At 41.7% G+C, this 24,541-nt stretch overlaps 1 protein-coding gene across 2 annotated transcripts; it reads left to right on the top strand.

The window, feature by feature from the left end:
• The first annotated feature begins 660 nt into the window (after positions 1-660).
• anos1a (anosmin 1a) lies at positions 661-23,568 on the top strand. Of its 2 annotated transcripts, XM_020103837.2 has the most exons (14): positions 663-964; positions 5,664-5,711; positions 14,115-14,180; positions 14,722-14,944; positions 15,549-15,733; positions 15,881-16,010; positions 16,624-16,829; positions 17,436-17,562; positions 18,580-18,687; positions 19,949-20,037; positions 20,232-20,403; positions 20,509-20,732; positions 21,723-21,864; positions 22,432-23,568. In XM_020103837.2, the coding sequence occupies exons 1-14, from the start codon at positions 782-784 to the stop codon at positions 22,482-22,484; spliced, it is 1,956 nt and encodes a 651-aa protein (XP_019959396.2). In that variant the 5' UTR covers positions 663-781; the 3' UTR covers positions 22,485-23,568. The 2 variants fall into 2 exon arrangements, with proteins under 2 accessions (XP_069377488.1, XP_019959396.2); XM_069521387.1 differs by lacking the exon at positions 5,664-5,711 and having other exon boundaries at positions 661-964.
• Positions 23,569-24,541: the final 973 nt, after the last annotated feature.

The following is a 24,541-nucleotide window of genomic DNA, read 5'->3' as shown; positions in this document are numbered from 1 at the left end:
GATCAAGATAAATAAAACCTGAATCCAAACCCCGATGAACTACATAACCATTCTCAAAACATATCCACAAACTAGACATGTCCACAAAGCCAGTACCTACGGACATGCTATTCCAATAGAATCTTTTTATTATCTTTCTGTGACCAACTCTCGCTGAAACTTAAATCTTACCTCTGATGTTTTGTCACAATACCTTTCGTTTTGGCCTATAAGCCAATCTTGATTTACTGGCAGTCCCTACTTAAACCTCTTTTTTTGCTCCGCTTCACTTTAATAGAATACAATGTGGCTGCGTGATTCCATGGATGAACTACGCTCACGTTTAGCAGATACAAACTGATCCGTTTAGTTCACCCACCGCAAATATGAGCACATGCAATTTTAGTTTGTTCATGCACGTCTTTATCTGTGGCATTTTGGACATTTGTCCTAAATGGGACTGTTATGACATGACAAAGAGAATATACTACAATGTAAATCATATTATGAGGTAAAAAAAAGGTACCTATAGGTCATGAGATGAGCAAACTACTCCATCACATTTGTCTTTACAGTTTTACGTCAGGTGACATATATGGCACATGGCTGTGGCTCCAGTGAACTGAGAGCTTCACGCAAACCGAAGCCTCTCAGCATCCTGACCCTAACTGTGTACGCCTAGATCTTATAGCTCCTCCCTTGGCTATATAATTTCTAGTTTAGCTGGACTTCCATCAGATTACTCCCCACTGCATTCCCTTGCTCCACAGCCCCCGCTGCAGCCTGGACACGAAGAAGAGGGATGCCGGCCACAAGCAGCGCGTCTCTGTGGATTATTTTCCTCCTCGGCTCCGGCGTGTGCGCCAGGAAGCAGCGCGCCGAGACGGATGATGATGAGTCCTGGCCGGAGAGCGTGTCCAGGGCGAGGTGTGCGTCGCGGTGCCTCAGCCTGCACAGCGTCGCTGCGCTCTCCACATCGCTCCAGGTAAGGACGTGGATGGCACCGGGGCGCACGGGCGCTTGGAGCTGCTGTGCGCTCAGACGTGACGCGCAGCTGAGTTCCAGCAGTTTACACAAATGTGTACTGTCTTGAAACTCATTCAAGGGCCATTGAAATAGAATCACAGCCTGCACATTCAAGGGCCACACAATAAAACAAATAAGTAGTGCTGACAGTGTTTAAGAGGGCCACACTGCAAACCTTACAGTTTAAGTCAAATTAGATGTTTTGGATGTTAATATGTGATTTTTCCTTTTGTTGGCTTTAAATGTCTGATTCTGTTCATATGTGTGAAAAGTATGACCTCAGAGACAGGAAGTGACCAGCATACATACACGTTGTTACTCTTGTGTGCAGTTGTATTACACTTAAATGGTAATTACCTTCACTTTCATTTTCATACTATATCAATCACTCAATTAATCACATTTCATGTGTACATTCACAGATCACAATTTGCTCATAGGCCTAACGAGGACCAATTTGATCCAGGGACACTTAGTCACTAAATCGGCGACAGGTACAACACCAAGCAGATGACTTCATGTTTTTATATAACTACACAATACCTTCAAATGTGAGGAAATGTTTATCAAGAAGTACAAGTACATGCAAGTAGAATCAAAACACATTTTCGATTCCTGAGGAACAATTAAACGTGACACTGTTTAGTTATTACGCAGAATTGGAGATGACTGCAAAGATTCTGCTATCCTCTGCGGTAAGGTGTTATTGTAGAGCAACAAATATATTTCTAGCATCGTTATATCTTCTTGTTATCTACCCTTAACCCTGCTCCTTTGTAAGGCAGTTCAATTTTTTATTTGGAAATCTATCTTTATGTGGAATGTGGAAACCATCCTGTGCATTTTAGAAAGAAATGCACAACACAATGTTATAAGTGTTTATCAAAGGAAAGCCTTGATACAATACTCAAAAGCCCACTGATTTAGTTGCTTCATTTTGTTTTATCGTTACACTCTTTGGATTTCTAGAAAACTAAAACCAAAAGTCCAAGAATAAAAATAAACAGAGGCCAACAACTGGAATTGAAACTTTCCATTTCTAACCTTAAGACGATGGTAAAAGTAATTCTCTGGTGCTTTAAACAGCCAGTGACTCAAATTAGATTTTAATTAATCAGGCTCTCAGCAGAATCTAAAAATATCTTGTTTAAAAATGCATTATTGGAAAATGTAATATTTAGATCCATACATATTCATAATGGGTATAATTGCACTGCTGCTGCAAAAGTCCTCTAGTTTTATTCAAATTGATAGAGTTGACAGAAAGCCTTCAATTTTTAGAAATAAGACTTGTCATCTTGATTATATTACTCATACAGATCATTTAGTATCAGTCTCATCACACACACACACACACAGGGCAGCACGTCCCTTCTTCTCTCCAGGCTTCAGAGTGATGTTGACAGCATCCCTGCACACACTTAGAACAATGATTGCAACACAGAATGATGGTCCAGTCCAGAAAAATAAGAGAAATCAGGCGAAATCATGAACACCTCTGTGATTCTCTGTTGCGTTATAGTTGCATGTTTTTAACTCCACCAAACCTAGAGGTGTACAACTAGCTCAACCTCCAAGTTGTCAAATCTGCCCCTCAGATACTAAAGCATATTTAACCGACTCCATTCTTTGTCTGACAGTGCCCAGCATTCAGGAGAAGTGAGTCAGTGAGAGTTTTGTGCAGCGCTGATGCCAAATCGATGGCTGCTGGAGCGCGAAACACTCTTGCATTGACCTCACGGATGTGGATGGGTTGGGCTGGGGGATGTCTGGGTCAGACTACGACGGGAATCAAACCTCCAACCCTCTGAGTGACGGGACAGGGTCAGTGTAGACGTCCACTGAAACAGCAGGACTCTTTTGCAAGGGCCTTTGCTGCTGGATTTTATTGCTCTGGTCCTCTCAGAAAAAAGCTGGGACTGTCTTTGTGGGTGTATTCCAGATTCCGGGGACCCAGTGCTGGAAAGGGCCCTGAAACAAACCACGGTTTATGGTTATTTATTGTGTAACAGAGCTGTTGAGCTGTGTGGAGAAATCCCACATTTCTAAAGGCGCCAGAGTCACTATCTATGCTGCTTTCAGTTTTAAAGCACATGCTGTTTTTAGGTGCACAAAATGTCATATTCTTACTGTTATATTCATCCCTATCACACATTTTCGGATTATTTTTTTGCTACCAATCAGAAATTGGTTCCTTTTCTTAAACATTTTTACCAGCTCCGCTATAAAAGACCTTGTTAAAGTCACTATTGTTGACCGTACTGTTTCCATGCTAAGGCTAATTTATTACATGGTTTAGAACAAACCTACTGACCCTCTGTCTATGTGCAATGTGTAGTTGTTGGAATAAGGATTGATTTGGATCCACTGGAGCACTACCACACTCCGGATTTGTGTCAATTTTAGTGACTATCCTTCAACAAAAGTGCACGTCAGGTTGTCAAATGACATTGTGAAGCGTCTCCCTGACCGACCACTGGTCCTTTGCGCCTGTTTCACAAAATTATAAGTCAAATTTACAGTCGACTCATCATTTTATACACGATTGCTGTGATTCTACTTCGCGAATTTCAGGAGAGATCACAGAAAAGCGAGCGCCATGATCCACATTTGTATACGGCCGTCTACGAACACTGGTCCCCTACGACGTGGATATACAAACCCATTTGTTTAGTGAAAGTTTGATCACATGAAAGTGTCACATCAGTAGAATTAACACGGTTTATTTTCCTTTAATTTGCATCATCATTAGCAAATGAGTCTGAGTTAATTGGTTGTCAACCAGTCTTGACTCTTTTCGACAGTGAGAAGCCTTTTAGATTAATATCCACTTGTATTCTTCACCTAATTAGGTCTATGTGGTGTGTTTGGGGGATTTTTACAATAAGGAATATTAGCCCACACCAATTGGCCTCCAATCAGTCACAGCGTCCCGATATAATTGTTATTACTGCTGAGAGCTGCCTGGTCAACTTTGTGTGAGCAGCTCCACTGGAGCATCGCGCAGCGATTTGCTGAAGTGCAGCTCGGTTAGACTTGGGGAAGTTGAGCGAGAGGAAGAGACCTTCACTCCACTAATCCCCCAGCCCCAGAGGAGACAATTTAACTCAGCTCTCCATCAATCATGCTCTATTTATTTATTGACAGAGCAAATGTCAGTGTCTGAAAGGCCACATGCTCTCATCTCGAATCACCAGCACACACAGCAGTCTCTAATGCCAGCCTCAGTGTTAGTACATGACGGACGAGGACTTTGTGTTCCCCATTCAGATTTGAGAATCGTTTCTTTAGTCTTGAATCATTTTTTCTTATCGTCAACAAACCCAGAAAAGACCAACATTCTATGTAACTTACCCTAAATGCAGCTTATTCAGCTTTCCAGTGCCAGGGGAATTAAATTAATATGACGAATTTGTTCAGTGCCAATGCAGAAGTGGTGGATGAACCGAAATCCGGTTCCTCCGCAGCTGGTACCCATCAAACCGAATCAAGACTCCGACGCCTCAATATATAAACATCACCTCACATGTCTAGTTAACATTAAACTCCCATCCATTAGTAAACAGAGAGAAGTCTGGAGAAGTATTTTGCTTTATTAATTACTGGAACTAGAGTGTTAAAATATTGAAATTGCCTTAAGTTTATTATGTGATTTCGTCAAGTAAATTTGTTAAGATTTTTGCATTAATTTATATGTGTATATTGAAGTAGTTCTGATTTAGCAACGGTGTTGGCAACGGTGCCACAGACATGCTCAACCTTAATACAGGCTTTACGCAGGTGACATAGAGAGAGTTGTTACAGAATATAATGTAGGGTCATTCAGCGTCAAGGGATTTTTTTCTCCTCTTTTTCTTTCAGCTCTCGAAAAACGATAAAAACAAAGCAGTGAAGTTGTAGCACCGGATGATATAATCTTTTATTACCACGGATACACACACTAACACATTCTGTTGTTTATTTTGACCGAATCATTTCGACACACACCATCCTGCTGCCCCCGAACCCCGATTGAACATTTCTTTATCAACAGCCGGAACCAACAGGCTTAGAAATAAGAGCCACTTACAGCAAGTATTAAGAACTGGACAAATTGTTGGTTCTGGTTGTGTGTGGGATTTGATGACATTGAATAAATATAGACCAATGCCAGTCTTATTCTTTAACGTGGGAAAACAAATAGATTATGTCGAGGATTTAAGGCAAGAAAGGAGGTGAGAGATTGATTATATATATACATATCAATAACATTCATAGGGATACACTGGCGAGTGTTAATTTCACGGCACTGCTGATTAGATACCAGTTTAGTCATGCTGTAAATAATTAAATCAAATTAAATAGATCTATTGTCCCACCATGATCAATGACCCTGGATCTGCACTCACTATTTTCCAACAAATGTCCTCAGGCTCGCAACAGGAGAGCCATGAAACAGTCGTTTGTCTTGATACAGAAGAATAGCACTTTTGTGAACCCCCTGTAGCTCTGTGATGTTCACTGAATAAACTGTAATTATGTTGCCTGTCTCCAAGCCGTGACATTGCTAACCTATAATTAAGGAATTCAAATGTATTTCCCTGCACTTAATGCAATTACAACAACGTGTTTTCTTGTGATTCTGTCTTTGTCCCCCCTCTTTTCGTTTATCTCTTTAGAACAATGGATCCTTCGGCTGGTGTCAAAATCATAAACAGTGTGCAAAGGTAGGTAACTTGGTCCCGTCGCGACATCACGCACACGCAGGTTGTCATGCACTGGTTCTGTTCAGTTACCTCTCCGAGCAAATGCCCAAATCGACTGTTACGGTTCAAGTGACAGTGCCCGCCAGCAGCCGTGGTACTTAATGACTCTTGTTGATTGGGAGCAAAGGAGGAAGTCATGTGAGGGTGTGAAACAAGAGGGACAAGGTCAGGGAGGATGAACGGGTCAACAAAACATCAGACTTAAAAGCAGGAGACCGCTGTTTGTTTCCTGTTTCCTATCAGTAGTAGATGGGCAAGGTCGTTCTCTGTGGCTGACTTTAAATATGATAAATATGATGAATTGGGTTTACTCAGGTGAGAGAGTCACTGAGAGTCACTTTCACTAAATTCACACTAGTTTTAAAAAGCATCACTGCTGCTTTGAAAATCTGGACTAGTTTGTACATCAGGCATAAACAGATACCTACGACACAGAAGTTCCGTTTTATGTTTTAAAACCAAGCTTCAAGAGTTAAATCCAATCAAGCTGCAACAGATTGTAAACACATAAATATCAGTGTCCTAACTAAATACTCCTTATTCCCTTGTAAATTAAGTGAAAATCTCAAAAACAAACCATCTCACAATGTCTCTGACCCTTTTGTTCAGATCTGCACCATTATCCGTTTTCTTCTGAACCATCCAAACCTGCTGTCCAACAAACAAACTAACCACAAAAAAAAAAACAGAACTTCCTCGGTGGAGGTCGTAAATGTAAATGCAAAAACCTTCAGGCGACCCCGGGCTACCCCAAGCCCTCGTTTTTTTACCTTTATACACAACAGTGTGTGTGCTTAACGTACCTGTCGCATCACCTGTGCATTCATATATGTTTCATTTGGCTGATCAAGACTGAAAGTCGTGTTGGACCGGTGTTTTCCAGCGTAATAAATCACTCTACCTCTACATGCAGGCACATTATGTGTGTGTGTTTGTGCCTTTTGCTGCAATAAATCACCGCACATGCAAACGAGTGACAGTATAGACCTGTATGTACTGATGCATGCTGGTGCACTGTGGTAGTTATTACCCAATTTCTCCGCTCCCATCATTCATCGCCAGACTTGGCCCTTTACTCTCGGACATGCTATACATCATCGCGCTTTCCCAGCCAATACACCAACACTTATGAAAGAGGCACGCAATAATGGATGGGGCGCATGCCGGGAAAGCAGGACATAATGTTTATATCATAAAGCTTCCCCTGGCAACTTTCATGAAATTACCCTCAGATAATTATATTCCACGCTGACTGTGCGACTACTTAGCCCTGGAATTTTTTGAGATTTAACAGCCCCCACGAGGAATATCGTCTTCTTGTTGAGCAACGCAGATATTAACACGCCTTAGCAGCCTCTCACTTTGGTTACCATGCGATCCTAGTGATGGGTAATTGTGGTGACATATTAGTGCATTAGACGTCTCTCCAGCTGCATTATTAAGAGCTTGTAAAGTGGAGATACGCGAGGCCCTCTAATGAGCGATCAGAGGGAGAAAATATTTTGATGGCAGCGTGAATTAGTTCATGGTACCAGGAGCGGCTTCATCCTATCACGTGTTAAGGACAGCAGTGTATTTATCAGTGCATGTTCTTTTGATTGCTGTTTCAGTGGAGGATCATGGTTACATGGCGAATAGTAATACTTGTAGTAGGTGAAGGAAAATTAACATCTGTCTGTCTGCGGGCTGACTAAACCACAGTCCACAGGAGCTTTTAATCACTTCCTTTGCATCACGTTGTTTTCAAAGTGAAAGCACGACGCTCATTTCAAGTTGTGAACTTGGTTTTGAAGATTGCTGAACAGACCTCTGACTTCTGCAATATATGAATAGATACACCAGCGAAGTAAATCATTCAAACCTCTATATAAACCATGCATGAACATAATAACGTAATAAAGCCAATTCAGTTTCATTTTAGGAAAACCCTTTACTAAAAAGAAATCTTCATTGTAGATAAACCAGGTAGGATGAACACTCTATTTACACTCTTATATAAAAAATCTCTGCACACGATGTCTAACACACAAACAATAAAAAGTGACATCGTTGGCCTGGGGGGGGGGGCTTACTAATGACAAGGAATACTTTTACCGCAAACAGCCCCACCCTTATAGGCAGGTATGGAACGGATACTGCACTAGTTGTGTAAAAGGGTATATTTACTTCATAATCGTGTATTTGATAGAAGTGATAAAATACAAGTAGCTCTCCTTTTCCCTTTAGAATCAGGGAAATACACCCATCTCTGGATGAACATATGTCACCATGGTTACCAGATAGATAGATGGATAGATATTTCATCATCTTTAAACACTCTTTAGCAGCTTTGGGTTTGACGAGCCCTCCAAATTACAGTCCTGTTTAATCATTGCTAATTGTGAAATGATAGACTCTTACAGTGATGTGGAACCCAATCACTCCTCTTGAAGGAATTTACTGCAGAGCAACGCGGGCCTCTGTGCACTTAAGTTTTCATCAAGCTACAACCGAGCTCATGATGTAGATGTGGTAAAAATGTGTCGGAGCTGACAGGTGCTCTCTGAAGTATTGCCACTCGACTCACAGTGTTTTCATCTCGTCCGCGGCGTCTTGATCAAAGCTCTGTTTTTTTTTGTCTTCTGGAAGTTGCAGCTTGACTACGTCAGCCGCGCTTTGTTCAGAAGCATTGTTTGTTTTGAGCGGTTCTTCAGGAGACGTGGCAACTGATCATTCGGGTTTGGATTCTCATGATCAGCAGGAAGTAAAAACTACTTTATAAGCTTGCTTGTATTCAGAGTCCTTTCACCTCAATCACAGTTATTTATATGCTTTAAATGGGCGAACCTTCCTACTTAAATCTGAAAGGTTTGTGTATGATGTTGTGGGGTCAGGGTTGATGCAGCAACAACACAAGTGATGCTGAAGTGTTTGCATTATAACCAAGATTATCCTCAATTGTTGTAGCTGAGAAAAAAATAGGAAATATTTCAGGAAATGCGTATTTAATGCATGGTTGTGAATTCACATTTATCTTAGTAAGTGGTTCAGGCGTAAACACAGGTTGTTTGAGTTGTATGTGTCACTCATGACAACCTTATAGCATTAATGAAGTGTCGGAGCAAGCAGATACAAAAGGTACGTGCTATAACATAGTCACTGCATGTTGGACTTAGGCGGCAAGACATATATCGTGTAATATCGAGATTGTGTGTTTTTGTATTTTATATTTATGCTCTCGAATCTGGTTGTCACTCTAAGGTGACATCTTTGTCTTCTAGAGATGCTTGTATTCTTTTTTTTTTTTTAGAAATGTCATCAATGATCACTCACTTGCAGTAAATCCTGTGTTCTCCCATGGGCTCACTCAGACATTATAGACTTATATATTGAGTTTTTATTTGAGGGTTGGCAGGAAAAATCCAGGATAATGTCAGCAGCAACATTTGCGTTCTCATATTCAGCCCCTCCAGATAATTTCGGGAGATTAACTGAAGTTCACTGCACGTCTTAAAGCATCTTTATCGTCAATGTCTTTTTGCTCCCAAAGTACTAATATCCAAAAAGAAATTCAAGGAGACTTTTCCTCAGGTTTAAATTTTGGATTTTGTTCACAGTTGTACCCACATTAATGTGAAATATAAAGTCGAGTAATTACGGGTTAGATTGATATATCTAAATTTAGTTTTGGAAATATTCCTGGGGCCTTTATTCGAACTAGAAAATCACTAAAGTCCCAGTGTTGATACATGCCTCTCCAGCTCCACAGCTCAGACAGGCCTGATGAGAAGCATGTTGAGGCCTGTTGCTGTGAGACAGCCCATCACTTTGGCTCGTGACCGTTTGGCCCCCTGTCTTCCTCATGGACCCCGGTGGTAATGAGTGCTTGTTAATCCTTCTGTCGCTATCTCCTCCAGGCAGACAGCCATTTGCAAGTGCCAGTGTTGATTAGCCACACACTCCCACACAGTCCACTTCAATTGATCCCTTGAAAAGGACTTAAGATGGTACTACTGTAGCATCAGGGCCATGAAGAGAAATTGTGTGTTTACACTGACACGGGTCTCTTAGCTCGCAACCTAGACAGCTGGCATTGAGCGTGGTGTAGAGACCTTCTTTCAGTAGCACTCAGCGGTCATTAGCGGACTTCAATAATCCCCACGGCCTTGTTGTGATGTTTGACTCAGAGCCAGACATCCTTTTCTTCCTCTCCTCCTCGCCTCCAACTCACACTTTCATAACAAAAAAAAAGAATTTGCTTGTGGTTCCTTCCTTGGCCTTGTCTGCGAATGTTTAAAGGTCTGGAGCACTTTTAAAGACAATGCAAGTTGTTGAAACAGGAAGCAAGAGACAAACATGGGGCCTATTTCCTCTCTGAGGGGTTTGTCTGGGCAGCGAATCAAACAGAGCACCACAAGAACAGCATTTCGCACGGTCAGCAGAGAAGTAGTTTGCTCCATTATCTCCGGTTGGTCACGGAGGAGTGTTGCACAACTGCTGCCAAAACACACACACAAACAAACGGGCGCGCACATACGCACACATACAAAGAGAGAGAGAGAGCTTAACGCGGCAGCCAAATAAACACAAGTCATGTTCTGTGACCTAAAAGATCAGCTTGGATCCCGAAACCAATTTCAATTTGAAGACAAAATAAAATCTCTTGACTTCCTATAAATGGGAACTGAGGTGCTTTTTCTCAAATCTCTCAACCACATCACAGAGTTTGCCCCAGTCAGCTGTATTTGTGGTATAGTGGAATGGAATGCTTGATTTAAGCTTGAAATGGGGCGTAAGACTGACGCCGAGGTCCGACGGGAATGCCACGAGAGTGGGAGCGTCGGTTCGGATTAGTTGACAAGTCCTCCGTTGGAGACCGGGGAGGGGAGATGGGAGATGGCAGGGCTGGCACAGGGATATCAGACATGCTTCAGCACATTCTTCATTGCATAGCAACAATAGCTGTACTCCACTTGCACTGGGTCCATTTGGCAGCAACTTTTGTTTCCCCCCTCCTTTCTTTCTAACCTTGTAGTGGTACTCAACATTGGTCTGAGGCACTAGAAAAGGCATGTGACAGCAAAACACTATAACCCAGGACAACAAAAACGACTGTCACAATTATAATAGAACTTGCACATACTGCATGTATCAAAATATTGTTGGTCAAAGTGAGGCGATGTCAAACTGAAAATATGGATTCATATGCAGCAAACACACCCTTCTCCAGTTTTTCCTCTGGTATGTGACAACTATAGAGATGCTACACAACCGATATGTATTGCAATTTCTAAGTATTTGGATTCTATTAGCATTGTGATTCAATATTATGATTAATTGGGGGTTTTGTTCCCTTTTAACACCATCAAGACCTGTTTTATTATCAGTATAATTGTTTTATTTTAGATTCATGATGCATTGCCCAGACTTTCTCAAAATCACGAGAAACAAAAATGAAGAGGTCAGTAGGCCATGCGTGGTGCTGTTATAATAATGTTATGCTATGGAATGATAAAGTTAGGTAGAGTAAAGTGAAATGACTCAAAGCAGAAGCACTGGTGCTTTTATTTTGAAGCTCTTGGCTCAACTTGGGTCCTGTCAATGAAGTTACTTTGAACAATGTTTGCTTTGTTCTGAGATCAGTCACAGCCGTAGGTTTCCAGTACACGGACACTGTATTGTATTTATCATTTACCTCGCCAGCCACTGGTTATCAGTACTAGAAAAGCTCTATATAAATACAGACTACCACTTATTTTGAATATGATTCAACATTCTGAGCTGAAAATGTAGTTACATAATCATAAATCATTTTTCTGCTTGTACTGTCCTCGTATTCCCCTATTTTGCCCCTGTGCAGTGATGAGTTATAAGTGCATATTGACTCATGTAACCATCATATTATTATATTATATATGTGTTTATAACCATTATATCACATTAGATTTATCCGGCAGATCCTGTCATCCTTAACTGAGAAACAACACTGGATCTTCTATAACTTTTAATCATGCTATAGTTGACTTGAAACTACAGCTGCAGGAAGAAATGTCATATAAAAAGAAAATAAAGAAATATTGGTAAAGCTTCAGTGCAACCCCTGTTACACTCCTCATGTCAGAGTCAGTTGAGAGTAACTGACTCATGATTTTAATTTAACCATAATCTCAGTGAGCTATTAAAGAAAATACTCGTTATATCAGCTGAATTATTTTTTATTATATCAATTAATGCAAAATAATAGGCAGGCTTACAGAGTTAATGGACTCTTGTCATATTGTTTTATGACTATTTAACATACATGTGGGATTTGCCATATGAATATTTTAATGCTCGACTGATTGGGCTCATGAAGGACTTTGGGGGTGGGGTTGTGGTTTATGAAGAGGGGGAGATGCAGAGCTCTCAAACTAGCAGTGAGCTGCCTGAGGCTAACTCAGTAGGATTTTCTGTAGCTTGTGTGTAAAGTGTGCAACAGCAGCCGTATTAACAAGATGGTCTTTTTCCCTACCAGTTTATTCATAGTTTCCAACAATTATATCTTCCACATGCACACACACACACTGCACAGCCTTCAGGCACCAAGCATTTGGGTTCAGAATCTCGTCCAAAGACACTGCTTATCCAAAGTTGATTTTCAGTGCCCCCAGGGTTGAGCAAGGTGGTCCAGACATCCCCAGCACCATTTTCCATTACCTTCTCTGGGACACTAAGGTGTTCACAGGCCAGAGATACATGTTACACCAACAACGCTACGGAATCGCTTGGTGTCCACGCTATTCCAGAGTGTTAGAGCTGCCGAGAACACTGCTTACTTCCAACTGGATCCTTTCAACCCATTCTGGCCTGCTTGTGTTTGCGCTCTTATTCTTTCAATTTCAATTCAATGCTCCAAGCTCACGACCACAGGTGAGAGTTGGAATGTATTTCAACTGGTAAATCGAAAGCTTTGTTTTCTACCTCGTTTCCCTCTTCACCTCAACAGCCCAGTGCAATGTCCACATTAGCTGACGCTACGGCAATCTGCCTGTCAGGCTTTCACTCCAATTTACCCTCACTCAAAACTTACAGACCCCAAGAGACTCCTGCACATGAGGCAGAAACCTGCTCTGAACCATGGACTCAAACTTGGGGGGTGCTGACTCTCATCTACTCCCTACACGGCCCCACTCACTTTGCCTGGGGAGACCTTGACAACACAACTCCCAGGATCACCAAGAACCAGATACAGATTGTTTTTATAATGTGAATAAAGATAGTTTCCTAACATAATATAGTTATAACTATATATAACATATATATATGTAGTTGACCCTATAGCCAAGACCTATTTGCTTTCTATAAAGGTAGACACCTCCCCTCCAAGGTTTGTTCAGAGTTCGGGGTGCATCTCTAACTTTCAGAGAACTTGGTGCGTCCTTGTGATGCTGCTGTACATCCCTTCCCTCCCCACTGTTTCTCACTACAGCATGAAATTACAATCAGTGTACCCTCGTTCCCCACCGCTGCCCCTGCTTACGGTATAGAGGGCAATGCTGTTAACTGTTGACTTGCTCTCGAGCAGCCTGAGACTGCAGGACAGCATTTCCCAGCCTTTCCTTACTTTTAAATGTAAATGTTTAAACTGTGACTCCAGTTCAGATTACATTAACGCTCTCTTATTGACGCGATAAAAGATACTGCTGGTGATCTTTGTTCTAGCCCGGGATATGCTACATTCTTTGACCAGAATTCGTTAGGTATTACTGTAGCTGCCTTTGGGGACAAGGTCACATCCTTGATTTAAATGATTTACTTGAATGAACATGCATTCAAGCCACATGCACACCAGCTGAAAATAGTACATTTGAATCTATTGTTTGAAGCAAGAGGGAAGGATGGATGGATGCAAGGTAGAAAATAGGAAAACAATCAAATATGAGACGGAAAGAAAGAAAGGAAGGAAGAGAAAAATAACAGAGGTAGAAGAAAGGGAAGGACATAAAGAAGTTAATGATGAAGGAAGTGAGGAAGGAAGGAAAAAAGAATGAAAGGAAGGACATGAAAAAACAAGGCAGGACGGAAATATAATCTATTCTACCTGTGTCTATATTTTTCACTTTCTTGTTTTGTTTGTTGATGTAAAAATATATCTCAAACCCTTCATCTGATGATGGCAGAGACGGGTAAAGCTTATCCTCGGTCGGAGGAGTTATTGTCACCTGAAATAAAGATGTTAGCTGGATTAAATTATCTTTTAACGCAGTTCATTCAGAGGTAATAGAAGCTGGCTGCAGGGGAAATATTTTACCTTTGATCAACCTAGAAAGTTCGATTCACCTCCAAATCTCCTCATTCAAATGTGACTGTAACTCTTATTAACACTTGTCACTGTCATGTCCTCAGTGCCTGGAGCCCTGCAAAGATTCCTGGGAGATGAAGAGGAAGAGCAATTGCAGGGAGCTTTGTGAGGTACATAGTAACACACAGTCACACACGATGCTTTTGTGTTTATAGACTGAAAAACAGCCTCGGGTCATTTTTGTGGAACTATTGATTTCATTTAAAATCTATTAAGCATGAGCTTGTTTTGGCAAAGTAGAGCTGGGACAGAAGGCTACGGATGATAGAGGTCCAATGCAAAAACTACAACATGAATGGATCGCGGGTGAAGTGTCGAAAAATCAAGTGTCGTCAAAATGTTTGTGCGTCTCTCCTGTCAAATGTTATTGTCGTTACTTTTTAGATATTCAATCTGATTAACATATTTTTCAAATTATTTCAACTCATGCATGGATGTTGTATCTTCCTTGGCTAATTCTGACCAGCACTTTTTAAACATTTAAACCATCAGAAATATTCTATTTTCTTATTTCAATAACAAACGACATTTTCACGTGGCCTTTCAATCTTCTCTTTAATCCTTCTAACTAAATATACAACAGGGTAATCCTACTGTAACGTTAAATATGTTACCCGGCTATGCTAACTCATCTCCCTCATATTCATGCAGCGGGTGTTTCCCAAGAAGCACTGGGAGTGCGTGACCAGCTGTGAGTTCCTGCAGTCGGTGCTGGCGACAAAGCAGGGGAGCTGCCCGCCTCCAGAGAGAGCCAGTGGCTTTGCGGCCGCCTGCGTGGAGAGCTGTGACCACGACCGGGAATGCTCGGCTCAGAAGAAATGCTGCTCCAATGGTTGCGGCCACACCTGCCAGTCTCCCAAAGACCTCTACAAAGGTAGGTAGAGACAGAGGATCATATTTATTATGGTTTACGTGAAACTGAACATCCGCCACTGGTGTTCTGTACATTTCTTTTTTTTGATGAAGCTGCACAAGCATTACTGTCATAAACTTCTCGTCAACCTAATGAGATGTCAACCCAAGTTCCCTTGGGCCTGCACCCGGATCAATGATGCAATTCCCAGGTCTCTTGCTAACAAACTGTGAGTGTGAGTCAGGCGGAGCTCGCCCTACTTAGGCCTCCACTGGCAGAGGAGGGATCAAAGAGAGCCGAGGCTAAACAGACACTGCGAGTGTACGGCAGCATGTTCGCGCCTCGCTGCCGGTGACACACGACAGGAGGAGGAAGATGTGGGGAGCGGGTTTGCCTTTTCACACTGTGGCACAGTGGAAAGTTGTAAATCTGCACACGACCCAGGGGACGTCGACTAAGCTGACTGAGAGCTGGATATCCTATGTGTCAGGACATAGCTACGATGTGTAGAATTATAGTGGATGGTGTTATATGAGGGTGGCTGCAGGAAAAGACTTGTATATATCAAATTTTGTGGTTTGCGGACTCTTTATCCTGTGTTGACCTTTTCCCGTTTATTTCTCAGGTGCTCCTCTGAAGCCAAGGAAGGAGCTGGGCTTCGAGGAGCTCTCCACTGGTCAGATGGTGGTGCGCTGGTCGTCCCGCTTCAACATCTCAGCCGAACCTGTGGTCTACGTCCTGCAGAGGAGGTGGAACTTCGGCATCCAGCCCAGCGAGGACACCGCCACCCCCTGGCAGGGGGCTGCCCAGGTTATCAGATGTGAAAATATAAAGGGTCCTATATGTATAAAAACCTATACCTTGTAATTGTGCTTTGATTAGTTTTTTGTACTAAGTCTTGTGTTGCTTCATCTTTTCTCTTAACCACCTCATTCGGATCCCCCCCCCCCCCCATAGACCACAGAGCAAGGGGTGAGGCTATCTGACACCCGGCCTGGACGCTGGTACCAGTTCAGAGTGGCAGCCGTCAACACCCACGGAACCAGAGGTTTCACCACACCGAGCCGGCACATCCACTCTAGCAGAGGTCAGACGTGGGTGCGTGTGTGTGTGTGTGTGTGTGTGTGTTATTTAACTAATGAATACATTATAATTAAAAGCAGACATGAATAAGAGGGAAATAAGTGAATTATTGAAAGCTTTTAATGTCTGCATCAAAGTAATTTAGCGTCTAAAGAAAAGGGACAGGTCTTCAAATGGATTTTAAAGATATAAATCAGGAATGTTTGACACTGTTGGTATTTAGACATATTTCGTTTTCTTCCATTTACGCTCCACTCTCCTTCCTTCCACCTCAACCCCAGGAGTTATACATTTTAAACTCATGCTGAGCCTTGATTTTTGCTTTTCTAACTATGCATAGGGCACTTAGAGTCAGAAATATCGGCGATAGTGTAATTGAATACTGTAAGCACGCAGCAGGGGGTAGCTTTAATGAGAGAAGAGGTGAGGGCATCTGAGAGGGGTGATGGAGCTGGAATAGTTCCCTGGCTGGGTGTAGGAGTAAAACATTAAGGACCGGTGATCAGAAAAAATGTATTTAGATGAGTAAATACAGTTTTGCAAGTGTCTAGGGTTGTACATGTTTGTCATCCACCATTACTCTCAGCATCTTTAAGCAATATTCTGTGACCCCTCAGACCCCGCCAGTCCTCCTGCTCCTACCGAGCTGAGAGTGGCCAACATGAGCTTCGGCCCCGGCAGGGCGGTGTCGGCCCGGCTCCAGTGGAGCACGCCCGCCGACCTGGACGTCCCCGTTCACCACTACAAGGTCAGCTGGAGCTGGACTGCAGTCCGACAGTCCTCCGCTTCATCTCTGACCAAGAGGAGGAAGACAGTCAGAGAGGTGAGGACAGACACAACAGTGTTTTGTACTGCCCAAAATCATAATATACATTATTTCAAGGCACTTGAACATGACCAAATATTATATCAAGATAAAAAAAATACTACAATACATGATAAACAGCAAAATGTCGATCAATTATACCCCCCACTGTGCGTAAGCATTATTTGACTTTGGTTATAATGCTATTTATAAAAGGTATATTAGGGGACTTATTGTTTTATTTCAAATAAATCATTTATTATTACTTTTTCTTTCATTCAAGTTTGAGTTGATTTCTGACAATACAATACAATGACTTGATAAAAAACTCTCTCCTGTTAATGTACCACACATTTCTTGCAAATTTGAACAGAACGGCCTCTTTCACACCGTCCTTGTTTGATCGGGACCTTCCGACCTTTCAGTTTAGTCCGAACCAAAATAACAGGTGTGAAAGGAGCCTTGCACCAAAATTCAGTTCGACCAAAAGAGGAAGTTCGGGTCAGGATCAAACTGTACCATAGTTCCGACTGTTGGGCCGATTGCAGGAAGTTGATAAAGCATTAAACACGTCTGAGGTAAACGTCCAAGACAATTAAAATGTTATTGTGTGTGTGTGAGCAGGGCCAAGTGGAGCTGGACAGCATGCGCTCTAACAGGAGCTACAGGGTGGAGGTCCAGGCTGTGTCCTACTGGGGACAAACTCAACTCAGAGGTCCCCGAGCCGTCCTGAGCTTCAACACACAGCGCAGTAAGAAGACTTTTACGTTTTGATTCTGCAGTTTAATATCTTTGTCACAATGTATAAGAAAAGAAAATGTCTTATCTCTAGCAAGACTTACTTCTTTTGAGTTTTTCTCACAAGTAAATGTATGGTTTTAATAAAAAATATACATCTTTGGGGGTTAAATGTGTAAAAGGCAGATTTTTCCCACTTTAAAGTTTACTTGTTTGATCCTTCATATATCAGAGCTTCGCTCCATAGACACATCCTCCACATTCAGCCCCTCCAACTTATCAGAGCGATGGAGCCGAAAGAATCTTTTAACTTTAATTCAAAATGTCATGGCGCCTTTCAAAATGACAGGCTGACATTATGAAGGGGAAAAGGAAAGAAAAAAAGAAATGTTTTCAACAATTATAGACTATGAATGTTCCAGCTGATGCATCATTGTGAAATGGTGGAAGTGATTTGTTAGAGCTGGCGTTCTTCAGCAGTGCTGAGGAAAAGTTAACAATGCAAGGTCTCAACATGGAGTGTTTGGGCCATGTTGAAGAAAAAAAAGGGTGGGATTTTGAGAATAAAGTCATTATACGACAAGGTTGAAATATTACGAGGGGGAAAAAAAATCGGAATTTTACAAGAATAAAGTTAAAATTGAGTTGAAGCTCATAATATTACAAGAATTAAGTTGGCATTTTACAAGAATTGAGTCTTAATTTAGTATAGTAAGTAAAAAAATAGGAAATAATCTTGAAGCTCCAAAATCTTGAACCGATCTCTGCTTAGAATATCACAGAGGTAACCAACACTCGGTTTCTTACAAAAGTCCTAATACTTGATAATATGGCGTTAACGAGCCAGAATATTAAGTATAATGTTATTTGTGAAAAGTATAACTTAACGCAATGCTCTGCGTTCCTCAAAATATACAACAAGCCGACATTCTGATAAAATAGCGACTTTTAAAATATCTCTCTCTCCCTCACACACACACACACACACACCTAAACATGACGATTCGTTTTTATTTTGTCTTTTTCAAAGCGTCCAGTTCTGCTCCGAGCCAACCCACAGGAGACATTCTGGATGTGGGGACACCGTTCTACCAGGACGGACAGCTCCGGGTTCATGTTTACTGGCAGAGCAGCCCTGGTGTGTATGAGCTAGACATGGATTGACAGAAAAACTCAATTGCAGCTCTGGCTGATTCGCACGTTGTGCGATTGCCTGCGAGGGTTCAGGGCAGAAGCTCGATCGTACATGTATCACATCCACTGACGCTTGCAGTGGCACCACAGGTTCCTAATTTGACCAAGTAGTAAGGGTAAAAGACCACAAATCATTTTTTTATTTTTTTCCCATCGATCCATTTTCTTTTCTGCTTATCCTTTGAGGGGGCCAATCCTGGCTGACATTGGGCCAGAGGCAGAGTGGACTGGTTGCCAGTGTATAGCAAGGTCAGCATAAAGAGACAAACCTATTTGTATTTGGTCTGTGGGAGGAAGCCTGAGGAAAAACCCATGCAAACCCCACATAAAAAGAACATGACCGAATTTAAACCGGGAAACTTCTTACTGTAAAATATAGGGCTGGTTATTAAATGGCTATAATGTCCGTAAAGAGGGGGACACAGTCGGTGTCTTTAATTCCCAAATTCAGAAGCTAAAACAGTCCTCGTTCTTCTTAGCCTTAGGAAGCATCACTCTGCCTTTAGACTGCAGCGCGTGAATCTGACCCTGGTCTGCACACGAAGACACACAGCAGAATCAGAAGAGACAGTCCTGGCTAACATGTCTGTGACCCAAAGAATGGGTACATGCTTCACAGACACTTCCAGTTCTTTTTCAAATAAGGTAACATTTGTACAACTAATACATTGAAAATGAGAGGATATTGACGCATTGATGTGGATGGGATGAAATCAGAAGTGAGTTTTCAGTCAGATTCTTTAGATTTGATGAGACCAGCCCTGAGCGCGGTCGGGATCCTCAATAATTTGTTTTGCAAGAAGAGCAATTTAAAAAAAAATGTTTTATGGACACATTTGAAATGTAACAAGAGAGTAGTGACACAGTAATACATCATTACAACTTGGTTTAGACTGTCTTAAATGACTTATCAAATGCTAAATATTTTGTGAACCTTGCACCCCCCCCCCCCCCATTGAATCGAATGGTTTTAAAGCGAGAATCCACACTGACTCATGAACATCACCTTTTGAGGGTTTTATTTTTTGATCTTCAACCTCACATCTAGATATCCTACACACTCAACCTTCAACAATAATCTGTATTTTTCTAGTTTTAGATCGAGGTTGTTATTTTCCGACTGTGGTCATGATTAAATATTCCTCCTTCAAATCCATTCGTTGTTTTGGACCTTGAGTCACGGGATCATTTGTTCTTTGGCGTAGATCCTTCAGTTGAGTTCTACAGAATCCAGTGGGGGCCAGAGTTTTGTGGACACAACCAGACCAGACCCATGGAGAAGACCAGCACACGGGTAACATAGAAAGAAGATTGTCACTGTGCACATGAATACACATGCAAAGGCTGACAGACTTTATGGGCAGAGGAGATCACATTTGTAAATAATTATTGTTATTGATTGAGCAAAGAGATCGTCGGAATCGTTGATTGGCAAACTAGGTTAAACTCTATCATTTGGGATCTAACACTTGACTTTGTCTGCTCCAGGACAACTTCGTCGGCCTGCAGGGTTTGCTCTTCGCCTGCAAGTATAAAGTCCTCCTGCAGCCAGTCAGCCAGAAGAGTCGTCCTCTGGCAGAAAGCACTAGCTTCTTCACTCCTTCCTGTTCCACCATTCAGGCCAAGAGTCCAGGTTCCATCTCCTGCCCTGGAGAAACATGTGAGACAATTGGAAACTTTGGTACTGATGTATTGGTATTTTTACACATTGTAAGAGCTTGCTCGGCATTTAACCACCGGGACTTTGCTTTTTTTCCCCCCGCAGCGTCCCCTCAGAAGGTCCTGCTGAAGGCAGCCAACCTGACAGCATCCTTTGAGGTCCGGGGAGGCAACGTGACAGCCATCTTCAGCTGGGATTTGTTAAAGGTCCTGTCCCACCAGCAGCTGACTGGTTACCAGGTGACCTGGACGGAGCTCGTCCCCACCAACCACCACAGCAACAACAAGCTGCCTCACAGCCTCATCTCCCAGTCCCAGATCCTACCCCGGGTCAGTTATGCTGTGAATTGTAGTGCCGTATAAATCTTGATATTCGGATTTTCATATTCAGTAAAAAAAAGGGGAATTCCGCTGTACTGTGGAGTATTCTGATCCTCGTGTGTTACCGTCCCTGTCATTATAGTAACATTATATTTCCCAGTGTCATTGGTACATGTCTAAACAGTCAAATAATCTTTAGTCGAGACACAGCAGACAAAGTCAAACTCATTATTACACCAATACTTCTCCTAAATATTACATATATTTACATGTGACCTCTGTTTTAGGCCAGAATCATACTTCATTTTAATATTAAATTAGATTTTTCGACTTAATGCTTCAAAATATTTACAGCAACAGTTGGATCATCAAATATAGATGAATAAATGAACCCGACCAACATACCATTCAAATAAATATTTCAGGCTTTAATTTTGGTGTTATTCAGAAAGAGTGCAAGGGGTGCGCTGAAAGTGTTAACACTTGAAACCACTGTTCTCGAATAGCAGGCACTATTATGCAAAATTATTTAAACCGGAAAAAAACATTGCGAATATGAATATAAATACAGTTACAAATGACTACTGGTGAAAAATGAAATAGCCCTATTAACAAAAATGAAAATGAAAATATTAATAATAATGAAACTCAAAATGATCTACATTTCCATCCTTTTTACCATTTGCTCTTCTCAAGATTTTTCAGCTTCACAACCCTTTCAGAATTATCATCCAATGATATCCATTTGTCATTCTGGTACGAAGTTCCATTTCTGTTTCTAAAATATAAAGAGGCTTCTTTTAATTTCCTCTTTTTATTTGATTTCTAATGCAGCTTCACATTTGTATTTTCCCCGTGGACAAATCTCAAGGTCCACTGGGCTGTCAAATACTTGAAGTCTTCACCTTCCTCATGATTTCACACACCTTCAGCGTTTGAAACTGTCTTCTTCCTCTTCCTCCACCCCTCACTGCATGTGTCTTTACTCCTGTCATTCAGGACGGTAAAGTGCTGGTGGTGTCAGACCTGCACCCTGCCAGTCTGTACAGGCTGGAGGTGCGTGCCATCACAGGAGAAGGGGAAGGTCCTGCAATCAGCCGAACCTTCCAGACCCCTGGATACCAAAACCCCACGAAGCACAGTAAGAGACATGAAAACAACAACAACAAAACCTGCCAATGAATTAAACTTAGAAATATGTTTTTAGCATCTTCATCAAGAAACAAAGTTAAGGATTTAAATGTCATTGATTGAAATACAGTCGCCATCAAAGTCTCTGACTTAAAGGTTCAGTGTGTAGAATTTAGAGACATCTAGTGGTGAAGTTGCATGTTGCAGCTGAACACCCCTCACCTCACTGTCCCCTTCCAAACATGAATGAGAACCTGTGGTGGCTTTAATTGTCATAAAAACTCAAAAGGTGTTTAGTTTGTCCAGTCTGGACTAATGTAAAAAACATGGCGGCCTCCATAGATGTAAAAAAAACATGTAAATATAAGCATTTAAATATAAAGGACCTTTTCTAGGGTAAAGAAAAGCAACAATTTGTACGATTTATATGAAACACACTAGTGAAAACATCACTAGAATTCTTTTAATAGTCAATTTCTCCTCATAGATCCCTTTAAACAAAATCTTACACACTGAACCTCAACTTTTAGAAGAAAAACCGACAGCTAACCTCATGTCTCTGTCTGCCATCGTTCAGGATCCAGGCAGAGGAAGCATCCCCATAAACTGCGAATCACAGAGAGGCACTGAGTCCGGACAGCCAATCAGCCTGCATGAACCGAGTCTCCCAACATTAGGATGATAAGAAATCTACAGAGCGGCGATCACTGAAGACGAGCGCAGCATCCCGACTGGCAGCTGTTTGAATCCCTCCCCTCAGTGTCTTCCAGTGGACTGGACTGTTTGGTAGAACGGTAGATTTACGGCAACAATGCTAACCATGCTCTTAATACAGAGGTATCCCAGTTAGCGTGATATCCTGATTAATAAATCCAGTTCATCCACTGCATCACTCTGAAACAGCCATAACATTTTGTGCAACTTGCTGTATTTCCCGTCTGAGAGATGAATCTCAGCACTTGTTTGTGAAATTTAAGTGATATTACTATGAGCATCATTATAGCATGTAGATACAGTAGCTATAGATTTATATTCACTGTAGGACTGGGTGTGGTTTGACCATTTTCCAACATCTGGTTCCGAAACATAAAGAAGGAAAACATCGCCAAAGAAAAAACTGCCTTTCAACATCGGTTATAATGGGGTTCATGCTCCCGCTGTCTTTTGGAGGTGTGGTGAATTGAATTGGAGGAGCTCTGAGGTCTGCGAAACAGCGAGGAATCAAATCAACAAAACAGCAGTTGAATCAAATGTAGTAAAAAAAAAAAACGTACAAATGCAACGTGATCAGGGGAGAGTTGAGCAGTGCTGTGAATCCACTTATCCGTTTAAAGGCAACTCTTCTGTTGTGCTGTTACTCTACCCTGGAGAAGTAATGAGGTTTGATACCCGGCCCTAATCCCCTGCTGTCCTGTAGCTGGAACTGCATGCCAACGCAATGTTTATCGTACCGTCAGTGTCGCCGAGTGGCTGCTTCATTTTAAAACCTGAAAACATGTCCTGCAGCTGATTCACCGTTTCAGCCCCTGTGCTCTGTAAATGCTGTATATACTGTTTGTCTGTATTTATTAGTTGTGGTGTATTTGTGTCTGGATGAGTGTCTACTGTAAACATAATGCATCTGTACTTTATGTGTGCTCAGCCTTTTGTAAACCGTTAGAGACCCTGTACAAAGATGTTTTTTAACTGAAGATAAATTCCACGTCAATAAGAACACTTTTTTAATTTCGTATTATTTGACCCCCCCATTCCACATCAGCATTTTCTATTCGGTATCCAGCGGTGACCTTTGTCCTCTGAGAAAATGAATAACGATGGTGTAACCAGGCTGTACTCCTTTGGGAGGGCAAAGCCATGAGAAAACAAAGCTCTGTACTTTCATTCTTTCTCCATTATTCTTGAGTTTGTGTGCAAACAAAAGGTTTGTAACCGCCCCAGGGGGGATTGTGCCGTATGTGGGAATAAGGATGAGTGCTCTTCTACACGCAAACTCCACTGAGAAACTCCAAAGGCACAGCAATGATTACATCATGCCACATTCCTATGAACATCCACACATTGATGGTCTTTTTGATGTGTGTGTGTGTGTGTGTGTCACATTCAATGGTAGGTTTTTGAGTCAATTCTGAGAAGCACGGATTGAATTCCGCGGGATACAGAGCCACTTAGTTTGCCGTTCCTCTCTCTGTGCATGTAAATGAAGCTCAGAGTAACTGTGATGGAGTATTCTCTATAATACGGATGACTGACTGCACTACATGGCCGAGGCTGGAGGTTCTGCTGGTAGTTCATTAGGATAAGGAATAGCTCAGCCTGCAGCATCATAAACATATTTACCAAGGATTTACAACCATTTCTAGTTTTTTTCCCCCCCAACCAGCCTAAATATGTTTACCACAAAGCAGGCAGTGACTGAGAGAGGAGGACTGCTGAATAGAATACATATTTCTTAAAGTAAAGTCATCTCTGCTAGGGCTCAAAATTTAAAATCTGTAACTGTTGTGTGCTGGAGTTGCAAGGATGGAGGGTCCAATGAGAAGATGAAGGTGAAAGAAATTTACATTTACTTAAATGGCTATTTTTTATAATCATGTTAGTATACAAAACAATGTCACTTAGATAGCTATATACAATTTTACCATACAAAAGCATGCAAAATTACCTGAACCCTTATTTCTATACCCACT

Source organism: Paralichthys olivaceus, chromosome 24, assembly GCF_024713975.1.
Source record: "Paralichthys olivaceus isolate ysfri-2021 chromosome 24, ASM2471397v2, whole genome shotgun sequence".
NCBI lineage: Eukaryota > Metazoa > Chordata > Actinopteri > Pleuronectiformes > Paralichthyidae > Paralichthys > Paralichthys olivaceus.
Note: the sequence above shows the minus strand (reverse complement) of the source record. Positions and strands in the feature narration are given on the sequence as shown.